The sequence below is a fragment of the Amblyraja radiata genome, chromosome 3 (genome assembly GCF_010909765.2).
Source record: "Amblyraja radiata isolate CabotCenter1 chromosome 3, sAmbRad1.1.pri, whole genome shotgun sequence".
In the NCBI taxonomy this organism is placed as follows: domain Eukaryota; kingdom Metazoa; phylum Chordata; class Chondrichthyes; order Rajiformes; family Rajidae; genus Amblyraja; species Amblyraja radiata.
Window position 1 is genome coordinate 72369343 of NC_045958.1, and position 12229 is coordinate 72381571.

Sequence of the window (12229 nt, forward strand, 5' to 3'; positions counted from 1 at the left end):
CAGGCAGGTGGGACCAGTGTAGCTGGAACATGTTGGCCGGTGTGGGCAAGTTGGGCTGAAGGACCTGTTTCCACACTGTATGATTCTATGACCATAATAATAATAATAATAATAATATATTTTATTGTCATTGCACTTATGTGCAACGAGATTTGGTATGCAGCTTGCATCCGATGTCATAACTTAAACAACTAATAACATTTAGATTTAGATACCCCAAGAAACATGATTTATAAAAAGAACAGTAAAACAGTCAAAACAGTCTAAAGTGCAAATGTGTCTATGCCGGGTCGATGTGCGACGTGACCATCCGAGGGAGGAAGTTCATGGGGGTGGGGGGCACTCAGCAGGGCTGATTCAGAGCAGCTATAGCTCTGGGGATGAAGCTGTTCCTGAGTCTGGAGGTGCGGGCGTGGAAGGCCTTGTAACGTCTGCCGGAAGGTAGGAGTTCGAACAGTCCATTACAAGGGTGTGAGGAGTCTTTGTGGATGCTGACGGCCTTCCTGAGGCACCGTGTGTAGTAGATGCCCTCCAAGGCTGGTGAGCAGTGAGTTTTACTTGCACAAGGGGAGAAGTGTCTCAGTCAAAGGCTGTGATCAAAACTCCAAAGTTAAGTTGGTACAGCAGGACATTTATACACCAAAAAGATGACAATTGTGGAAGTACAAATGTGAGGTAGATTGACGTGTTAATTATACTTTACTCTTACATTATACAAAATTTGCGACTTCTTGGTTGCTCACGCAACAGAGTACAAAGGTAAGGATGCTTAATATGTTAATACCTGACACTGGATTGCAACTTCTCTGTTCTGCATGAAACGGGATACAAAGATAATGACACTGAATGTGTTACTAGCAAATACCAGCTGGTAGCTTCTCTATGCCGCATGTGTCAAGGTAAGGACAATGAATATATTGACAATTGATACTAGCTGATGTCCTCTGAACTTCGCACGCAGTGGAGTTCAAAAGTAATGAACACAAATGTGTTAATGGCAAATCTGTGTGTATTGGAAGTATAATGGAAATAACAGCGAGTATGTTAAATGTTTGATATTAGCTATCGTCTTCTAAACACCGCATGGAGCGGAGTTCAAAGGTAGGGAAAATGAATATGTTAAATAACAGGTACTAACTGGCAGTGTTTAAGAAGGAACTGCAGATGCTGGAAAATCGAAGGTAGACAAAAGAAGGTTTCCACTATAAACCCACTGACTGCCATGGCTATCTAGACTACTCTTTTTACCATCCTGCTTCCTGTAAGGACTCCATCCCCTACTCCCAATTCCTCCGTCTACGCCACATCTGCTCCCAGGATGAAGTGTTCCACACCAGGGCACCGGAAATGTCCTCATTCTTCAGGGAACAGGGGTTCCCCTCCCCTACTATAAATGAGGCTCTCACCAGGGTCTCTTCCATACCCCATAACACTGCTCTCTCTCCCCATCCCCCCACTCGTAACAAGGGCAGAGTCCCCCTAGTCCTCACCTTTCACCCCACTAGCCGAGATTAAAGCATAGGCTTGGCGATCGTTTCGCTGAACACCTCCGCTCGGTCCGCATTAACCAACCTGATCTCCAGGTGGCTCAGCACTTCAACTCCCCCTCCCATTCCGAATCCGACCTTTCTGTCCCGGGCCTCCTCCATGGCCATAGTGAGCACCATCGGAAATTGGAGGAGCAACACCTCAAGTTCAAGTTCAAGTGAGTTTATTGTCATGTGTCCCTGTATAGGACAATGAAATTCTTGCTTTGCTTAAGCACACAGAAAATAGTAGGCATTTACTACAAAACAGATAAATGTGTCCATATACCATGATATATATATATACACACATGAATAAATAAACTGGTAGTGCAAATAACAGAAAGTGGTTGCTAATAATCAGAGTTTTGTCCGAGCCAGGTTTAATAGCCTGATGGCTGAGGGGAAGTAGCTATTCCTGAACCTGGTTGTTGCAGTCTTCAGGCTCCTGTACCTTCTACCTGAAGGTAGCAGGGAGATGAGTGTGTGGCCAGGATGGTGTGGGTCTTTGATGATACTGCCAGCCTTTTTGAGGCAGCGACTGCGATAAATCCCCTCGATGGAAGGAAGGTCAGAGCCGATGATGGACTGGGCAGTGTTTACTACTTTTTGTAGTCTTTTCCTCTCCAGGGCGCTCAAATTTCCGAACCAAGCCACGATGCAACCGGTCAGCATGCTCTCGACTGTGCACCTGTAGAAGTTAGAGAGAGTCTTCCTTGACAAACAGACTCTCCGTAATCTTCTCAGGAAGTAGAGGCGCTGATGAGCTTTTTTGATAATTGCGTTAGTGTTCTCGGACCAGGAAAGATCTTCAGAGATGTGCACCCCCAGGAATTTAAAGTTCTTAACCCTTTCAACCATCGACCCGTTGATATAAATGGGGCTGTGGGTCCACCTCCTACTCCTTCCAACGTCCACAATCAGTTCCTTGGTTTTGCTGGTGTTGAGGGCCAGGTTATTGCGCTGGCACCATATGGACAGTTCTCCTCATATTCTGCTTGGGCAGTCTGCATCCTAGTAGCATGAACATTGACTTCACCAATGTCCGGTAGCCTTTGCTGTCTCCTCCCCTTCACAGCTCTCCCTCAGCCCTCGGGCTCCTCTTCTTCCTTTTTTTTTCCTTCTCCCCATCCCCCCCGACCCCGCCCCCCCCCCACCCTACATCAGTCTGAAGAAGGGTTTTGGCCTGAAATGTTGCCTATTTCCTTGGCTCCATAGATGCTGCTGCAACCGCTGAGTTTCTCCAGCACTTTTGTCTACCAGGTACAAACTGGCAGCTTGTTTTAATGTCTTGATGAATTGTACACCCTCAATGGCTTTTGGGGCTTCTACAATGACCATAAGACAGAGGAGCAGAATTAAGCCATTCGGCCCATCAGGTCTACTCCGCCATTCAATTGTGGCCGATCTACCTTTCCCTCTCAGCGGGTGCAGCAGCATCTATGGAGCGAATGTTTGCCTATTTCCTTTGCTCCATAGATGCTGCTGCACCCGCTGAGTTTCTCCAGCACTTTTGTCTACCTTCGATATTCCAGCATCCGCAGTTCCTTCTTAAATACCTTTCCCTCTCAACCCCATTCTCCTGCCTTCTCCCCATAACCCCCGACCCATTACTAATCAATTACAGGTCATGTTTGAAACAGCTTGCACAAATATGAACACACAGCTGCTATATTGTAAGCTACTTAGAATAAAAAACACACTGCCGCCCCCCCCCCCCCCCCCCCCCCCCCCCCCCCAAATATGGCACAAATCAGCAGATTTTGTTTACAATACAACAAGACTGGGATACCCATAATGACTTTTCATGGGAGCCAACAGATAGATCAGTATTGGCAGTGGTTAGATCCAGGTTTGCCCCTTCCTGACAGTGTTACTTTAAATAGAATACTTCAATTCTCCATCATACCTCAAATGTCAGGTTCCAAGACTTCCAAGAAACTCCGTCACATCGAATCAGTTTCTGGTCACTTTCATCATAGAATAGGAGACCTTTGAGGATGGGAGTGCATCGTTTTCCAAAAGCAATGGTTGAATAATCCTAAGTAGGCCAAGATTATTATTTACATTAGTCAAGGAAAGGACAGAGATTTCAGCAATTATAAATAACCAGCAATCGATTCATGGTAATACAACAAGGATACAAACAAGGATACAAAGGACATTTATTATCACATACACCAATTGGTGTAGTGAAATTTGACTTGCCATACAGCACACAGATAAAGATAAGACACAACATTAAAGAATTTAACAATAAACATAAAAACATCCCCCCACAATGGTTCCCACTGTGAGGGAAGGCACAAAGTCCAGTCCCCATCCCCATGTCCACCTATAGTCGGGCCTATTGAGGCCTCCGCAGTCACCGCTACGGGGGCCGATGTTACAGGCCCTTCTTCGCCGGGTGAAGGTGCTCCGGCGTCGGGAGAACCCTCTCAGCGGCTTGGGTTGCCTGGAACGGCCGCTTCCTTAATAGTGGTAATAATGCGTAAAATTGAACATTAAATCCCCAATTTGTTTGTAGGTTGGAAATGTATAAATCACATACATAGAATAATAGTAGAGGATGTTGGAATTTGTTGGTACTGCTAATCAAAGACGGGATCCAACAATGTAGGACAGTACATCATCTCCCTCGGCTGTATTGGTTACAACACTCACGCTTTGTTACTATCAAATCAATTAAAGAGCTTCATGTGCATAATCATACTTGTAACCAATCCTTACATTAACACTGCAAACACATATCTTCATGCTCTCCCTGCTTTTAAGCTTCCTGCAAGATTACACAGCAGCATGATGACTTTTTATTCTCCTGGAGGAGGCCAATCATTAAGAGGGTAACTGCGGCAGGATTTACGCCAACTGTGCAATTACTATCTCTACTTAAGCGGATTTGATTAGGATAGTTAGCCTTTCATCTGGTGACATGCATCTTAATAGCAGGGACTGTGGAAAGACAACATTACAGGAGGTTCTAAGCTCTGATGTGCTGGAAACAGATGTCATACCTCAAGGGCCATATCCTTGCGAAATACTTATAGAGAAAGAGGAATAAATGTGTGATATGCAGGCTTCCCAGCTGAGACTGTTCAAGCTTGTAAAACATTTGGAAGAGTTTCTAAGTTTATATTAAGCATTTGTGATGATGCCTTTGTCAGTGGAAAGAGCCACAACAACATGGTAACAAACAATCTCCTGGAAGAGCTCAGTGATTTGAGCAGCATCTGTGGGTAAAAGAAATGGTCGATGTTTCGGATGCACAGACTTTTCATCCATAGATGCTGCTCAACCTGTTGAGTTTGTCTAGAAGATTGTTTGCTACTCCAGATTCCAGCATCTGCAGTCTCTGGCTGAGTGCTAATGGTTGAGTCTAGGTGGAGCAGGTACTAGTGGAACAGTTTATACCCAGATTTCCATGGGCTTCTAAGATCAGCATATATCATATCAGTCAATATCATCTGAGCTATTCTACCAATGTATGGAGCAGCATGTTTCTGTTAAGCCATGTGGGGTATAAATGGTAGGGGTTTTGGGAAGAAGAAAAGTCAAGATTTGCAGTTGTGCAAGATGATCTGCAAAATTTAAACTTTAGTTCTAGAGAATAATGTTTACTGATCTAGAACATATTTGATTATTGTTTGACAAGTAAACTCTGTGCAGAACTTCAGGCCATAGTTGCAAACATGGATGATTTTCATTTACAAAATAAATCAATCTTGCATCTCTTGTTGGTTCCTGAGCTGTGCTCATTTCAGCAGAAGCAGTACTTCATTACTAAGTACCAGCATTTACCTCAGGTTTCCCGGGCTTGGTTGGGAAATTCAGCTAGCGTTTCTCTTTCCAATGTAGCATGGATCATAGTTGGATATGTAATATTCTATCAAACACATATCCTGGTGACAGCCAAGATAACAGCATAAAGTGCACACCTGAATCACCTTCGTTGTACTGTTAATCCTGGCTAAATTGGAGCAGCTAGGACTTCAAAATGGAGTAAAACTTTAGGGTTGCTGGGAGATTTGGTCAATTTCAAGTCAAGTCAAGTGAGTTTATTGTCATGTGTCCCTGTATAGGACAATGAAATTCTTGCTTTGCTTAAGCACACAGAAAATAGTAGGCATTTACTACAAAACAGATAAATGTGTCCATATACCATGATATAAATATATACACACATGAATAAATAAACTGATAAAGTGCAAATAGCAGAAAGTGGTTATTAATAATCAGAGTTTTGTCCGAGCCAGGTTTAATAGCCTGATGGCTGTGGGGAAGTAGCTATTCCTGAACCTGGTTGTTGCAGTCTTCAGGCTCCTGTACCTTCTACCTGAAGATAGCAGGGAAATGAGTGTGTGGCCAGGATGGTGTGGGTCTTTGATGATACTGCCAGCCTTTTTGAGGCAGCGACTGCGATAAATCCCCTCGATGGAAGGAAGGTCAGAGCCGATGATGGACTGGGCAGTGTTTACTACTTTTTGTAGTCTTTTCCTCTCCAGGGCGCTCAAATTGCCGAACCAAGCCACGATGCAACCGGTCAGCATGCTCTCTACTGTGCACCTGTAGAAGTTTGAGAGAGTCTTCCTTGACAAACAGACTCTCCGTAATCTTCTCAGGAAGCAGAGGCTCTGATGAGCTTTTTTGATAATTGCGTTAGTGTTCTCGGACCAGGAAAGATCTTCAGAGATGTGCACGCCCAGGAATTTGAAGTTCTTGACCCTTTCAACCATCGACCCGTTGATATAAATGGGGCTATGGGTCCCCCTCCTACTCCTTCCAAAGTCCACAATCAGTTCCTTGGTTTTGCTGTGTTGAGGGCCAGGTTATTGCGCTGGCACCATATGGACAGTTGCTCGACCTCCCTTCTATATTCTGACTCATCCCCATCAGTGATACGCCCCACAACAGTGGTGTCGTCAGCGAACTTGATGATGGAGTTCGCACTGTGGTTGGCTACGCAGTCATGGGTATAGAGTGAGTACAGCAGGGGGCTGAGCACGCAGCCTTGAGGTGCTCCCGTGCTGATTGTTATCGAGGCTGACACATTTCCACCAATACGAACAGACTGTGGTCTGTGGATGAGGAAATCGAGGATCCAGTTGCAGAGGGATGCGCAGAGACCCAGTTCTGCAAGTTTGGTAACCAGTTTGGAGGGGATGATTGTGTTGAATGCCGAGCTGTAATCGATGAATAACAGCCTGACATATGAGTTTTTGTTGTCCAAGTAGTCCAGTGCGGAGTGGAGGGCCAGCGAGATCGCATCCACCGTTGATCTGTTGTGGCGGTAAGCGAACTGCAGTGGGTCCAGGTTTTTGTCGAGGTAGGAGTTGATTTGCTCCATGATCAGCCTCTCAAAGCACTTCATCACTGGTCGATAGTCATTGAGGCACGTCACCTTACTCTTCTTGGGCACCGGTATAATTGATGCCCTTTTAAAGCAGGTGGGGACCTCAGACCTCAGAAGTGAGAGGTTGAAAATGTCCGTAAAAACTCACGCCAGTTGGTCCGCACAGGTTTTTAGAACACGACCGGGTATACCATCAGGACCAGGTGCTTTTCGGGGGTTCACCCCTCTGAAGGATTTCCTGACATCGGCCTCTGTGACTGAGACTGAAATACCATCACAGCGAATGGGGGCTCGGGAAGGCACATCAGTATTCTCCCTGTCAAAGCGTGCGTAAAACGCATTGAGGTCGTCAGGGAGTGATGTTTCACCGACATTCGAGCTGCCTCCTGGTTTCGCCTTGTAGGAGGTGATTGCATTCAGGCCCCGCCACAGCTGCCGAACATCTGTCTCACCCTCCAGTTTGGAGCAGACGTCCCTTTTCGCCTTTTTGATGGCCTTACCAAGGTTGTATCTGTACTTCATGTAGGCCACTGTATCATCGGACATGAATGCCCTGTGTCTGGACTTTAGAAGAGTGCGGACCTCAAGGTTCATCCAAGGTTTCTGATTGGGAAACATTCGGAAGGTTTTTGTAGGGATGCAGTCCTCCCCACATTTCTTTATGAAGTCTGTAACGACTGTGGCGTATTCGTTCAAGTCCGTTGCCGAGTCCTTGAACATTGCCCAGTCTACAGACTCCAAACAGTCCTGGAGTTGTTCTTCTGCCCCCTCCCCCCCCCCCCCCCCCCCCCCCCCCCGACCAGCTCTGTGCTGTCCTCACTTCTGGGGGTGCGCTCTTCAATTGCTGCCTGTAGGCAGGAAGAAGCAGAACCGCGGTATGGTCGGACTTACCGAAGTGAGGGCGAGGGATAGAACGATAGGCATTCTTGATGGTGGTGTAGCAGTGGTCGAGGGTGTTAGGTCCTCTGGTGCAGCAGGAGACATGTTGGTGGAAGTTGGGGAGTGATTTCTTGAGGTTCGCCTTATTGAAGTCCCCAGCAATGGTGGTAAATGCCTCAGGGTAAGACGTCTGGTGTTTGTTGACCACGGTGTGCAGCTCCTCCAGTGCCAGACGGACGTCTGCCTGGGGTGGGATGTAGACCGCGGTCAGGATAACGGAGGTGAATTCTCTCGGGAGGTAGAAGGGACGGCACTTCACCGCCAGATGTTCCAGGTGTGGAGAGCAGGATTTGGACAGGACTGTCACGTCTGAACACCACGCAGAGTTGACCATGAGGCAGACGCCCCCTCCTCTCCCTTTCCCAGATGCCAGGGTACGGTCCATGCGGTGGATGGAGAACCCTTCAGGCTGGACTGCTGAGTCTGGGGAGCTGAGGGTGAGCCATGTCTCTGTGAAACAGAACACAGAGCATTCCCTCATCTCCCTTTGATAAAGCAGTCTTGCCCTTAAGTCCTCCACTTTGTTTTCAAGGGACTGTACATTAGCCAGTAGGATAGTAGGGTGAGGGGGCCGAAGTCCCCTGCGCTTCATTCTGACCTGGAGTCCTGCCCGACGGCCACGTTTCCGGACACATTGGAGGCTTCCCCTTTGTTTCCAGGTACTGTACTTGTTGTACCTGCTGTTTCTGCGGCCCTGCGCTGGAACGGGGATTCCCTCACAGACGGCAGCTCCAGCTCCGTAACGAACAGGGGTTCCCTCAAAGTCGGCAGCTGCAGCTCCGTTGTTCCTGGGAGATTCAGCCCGTCGGCTCTGGGGTTCATCCTGGGGTCTCCAGGTACCGTACCTGAGATCCTCAGTCGGTTCGGGAGTTCCACAGCCAGCATGGGAAAGTTTAAAGTCCGGGGTTCCCGCAGCTGCGGGAGTTCACGAAATTGCGAGAGCCTTGAGGTGCTCAAGCAGCTTGTCCGAAACGGCACCGATTTCTGCCGTTTTTCTGATCCAGGTAAGTTGTTGGAAGTTGTAGTTGAGCCTTTTATTTTCCGGAGCTCCGCAAAAGTCACTGCAGGCAGGCGCCATCTTGCACCTTGTCCCATCTTGCACCTTTATAGTTGCACAGTTGAGAAGAAACTCATTGAAACACTACAAAGGAGTTTCAATGTTGTCAGAATCTAACAATAGATTCTGACAACACCCTAAACATGGCTTTAGGATAAGATGTTGGCCATTAAGTACCTGGAAGAGGGGAATTTTTTTTGCTCATGGGATTTTGAGTTTACGAACATTTCTCCTTGAGAGGGCAGTGTCTGCCCAGTTGTTGACTGTGATCAAAACAGAGAAGAAGAAAATCCAGTGATAGAAAAATGAGATGGAAGAGTGGATTTGAGACAAATCTTGTAGAACGATGAGAAGCCAAGTGCTCTCTCCTCTTTCTATGCCCTCAGTGTATTGATGCAAATCTAATCCTCTTAATCCCACCCCATTACCCTTTCCCAAAGCTTTTTTTACAGTTTCCCATTCAATTAGCATTTGAAAGTAGTCTGGGTTTCATCGGGACCTCTAATGCTAATCTCTGGAGTCTGAATGTTCTCTCAGCAACTACATGCATTTCTCCTAGTGTGCTCAAGTTTCGTCCCGTCACCCAATTTGTTTGTAGACTCAGCTTGTACTCGCTAGAATTTAGAAGATTGAGGGGGGATCTTACAGAAACTTACAAAATTCTTAAGTGGTTGGACAGGCTAGATGCAGGAAGATTGTTCCCGATGTTGGGGAAGTCCAGAACAAGGTGTCACAGTTTAAGGATAAATGGGAAATCTTTTAGGACTGAGATGAGAAAAACATTTTTTACACAGAGAGTGGTGAATCTCTGGAATTCTCTGCCACAGAATGGAGTTGAGGCCAGTTCATTGGCTATATTTAAGAGGGAGTTAGATGTGGCCCTTGTGGCTAAAGGGATCAGGGGGTACAGAGAGAAAGCAGGTACAGGATACTGAGTTGGATGATCAGCCATGATCATATTGAACGGCGGTGCAGGCTCGATGGTCCGAATGGCCTACTCCTGCACCTATTTTCTATGTAAATGTTTGCTCTAAATTGCTCCTTGTGTAGGTTGTTGGCTGAAGCATTAGTTCCACCAACCTCGAGAGAGAACAGATTAAAGAGCAATGCACAGGAACGGCATTGACAGGATGGGTCTGGGCAACAGTGATGGGCTGAATGGCCGCTATCACAATCATAAGAAAATGTCTACTACATGAGGAAGTTGCCACTGAAATTTGTTTCTGCTTGATCTTCTGCAATTATTTCCACTGCAAAGAATTGCTACCTTTAGCCCCTGTCCCACTTGGCGACTTTTTTCGGCGACAGCCGAAAAATAGGCTGTCGCCTGCCTCATGGTCGTGGCATTATGTGGGCTGATACCTGTGTGGTCGTGAGCCATCTCCACAAGTGTCATCACTTTCTTCTTGTCGCCGCTGGATTTTGAAATGTTCAAAACCTTGCAGCGAAAGTGGGCTTGACGTTGCCTGTTGTCTGCTGTCATAGGTGCTGTCGTAGGTTGTCGCCAGGATGACGCCAGCTGACGTATGATGTCACAAGGTCATGACCTTGGCGAATTCCTTTTGCGACAACCTGCGTCATCATACATCATCTCACAAATTTCGACTCCAAATACCTAATTGTTTTTGTTAAACTGTGGTGCCCCGAGTGCATAATGTCCTGCAGCTGAGACCTCACCAATTTTTTAAAAATAACAATTTAGTACAGCTCGTTCTTATATGACATTTCTCCAATGCTTTTTTTTTACAATTCCTTCTCAACATCACTTAAGGGGTAATCTCTTTAAAATTGTATCATTAGTTCAGATAGATTTTTACCAAAGTATTTTTGTTTAAATATTGCCAACTCTCTGGAATATGATACAATCGGTGTTCAAGACTGCTTACCCCACCACTCAGATGGCCAGTATTTGAAGACTAAGTTTATATAAGTAACAAGTGCTATGAAACAGACAGTCACAACAAAAGATAGACACCAAATGCTGGCATAACTCAGCGGGTCAGGAAGCAAGCATCTCCAAAAAAAAGGAATAGGTGACGTTTCTGGATGAGACGTTTCTTCAGACTGAGAGTTAGGCGAGAGGGAAACTAGAGGCACGAATAGGTACGGAACTAATCAGTGCCAGCACCGATGACCAAAGAAAGGTGGAACCCATAATGGCCCATTGTTGGCTGTGGAGTAGATGATAACGAGGGGATACAAACAGTGAAACTAACAAGGTGACTAGGGTGGGGGAGGGACAAAGAAAGAGGGAATCCAAAGGTTATTTACTGATTAGAGAAATTAGTAATCATATTGTGGGTTGTAAACTGCCCAAGCGAAATATGAGATGCTGTTCCTCCAATAGGCCGAGGTGGACTGACAATTGCCATAACAAAGGAATGAGTGCTTCTTAGAAATTAATTTCCCCTCAGTCCATGCATAAGCAGGATCAACCGTATAATCATTATTCTGCTGCTAGGGAATGTTTCATTTTCCTTACAGAATAACATTTATTTGGAGTTTTCATTTCCATATTGTTGCCTGCAGAAATAAGCTAGACCTGCACTGAAATCTCCTCGACCAGTGATTTTCATTATACAGTAATTCCCACAGCTCAATGGAGCGCGGCAGCTCCCATGAAATACATGGTAGAGGTGGTGCAGAAATCATTAAGCGGGAGATTAGATGAATGAAATGAACTTCAAAGTTAATTCTTTACATCGGGTGTAAAGGTTTTTGTGCCTATGTCATAATTAAGCAGTTGGCACAAGGGACCAGAATAATTTTATTGTCAACTTTAATTCTCATATGAATTTCCAAGGAAGTATAAAATAACATTTCTCTCACAGGGTTTCAAAAACCTATTGTTAGTCCAATCAGGCTCAGTTTACCCAGTTCTATGAAATGCCTGCAATCCAAAATAATAAACTTCCTTTTTCATGTCAGCTATAGGAGAAGCACAATTCTTGGTGTTGAATATCAAATCTGTAATCGCTCTTACCCCCCCCCCCCCCCCTTTTAATTCAATTGTATTGACAATTTCCTACCGTTTTCTTATTTCTTATCACTGCGAGTTTCTTCTTGGGGATAGGCTGCTGAGGGAATTCCTGTGACACATCTCTTTGAGGCTGCTTCGGTTCTTTGTGCAAGTAAGTGACTGGGATTTCCTTAACGTGGACAGGGTCACTTCCAAGATTTGGTAGGATTGCAACATCTGGGGAAACCCTGTCACTGAACACCTTGACTGGCAAATTCTCTTCACTTTTACTGTTTGTGACTCCGCAACCTCCTAAAACACAAGAAAGAAAGAATATGGAACACGGCAAATGACAAGTGACTTGGACTTTACACATCAGGTGATTAGAATTTTCAAGT

The 12229-nt window shown here is 45.6% G+C and overlaps 1 protein-coding gene across 2 annotated transcripts in view; it reads right to left on the reverse strand.

Annotated features, from left to right (window-relative positions):
* Positions 1–12229, reverse strand: part of frem1 (FRAS1 related extracellular matrix 1) — a 141577-nt gene that overhangs the window by 13841 nt on the left and 115507 nt on the right. For both annotated transcript variants that reach the window (XM_033018045.1, XM_033018046.1), the window contains 2 exons: positions 11902–12143; positions 3436–3567 (listed from right to left, as the gene is read on the reverse strand). In XM_033018045.1, the coding sequence (XP_032873936.1) occupies positions 3436–3567; positions 11902–12143 (374 nt within the window). The remainder of the gene's footprint in view (positions 1–3435; positions 3568–11901; positions 12144–12229) is intronic.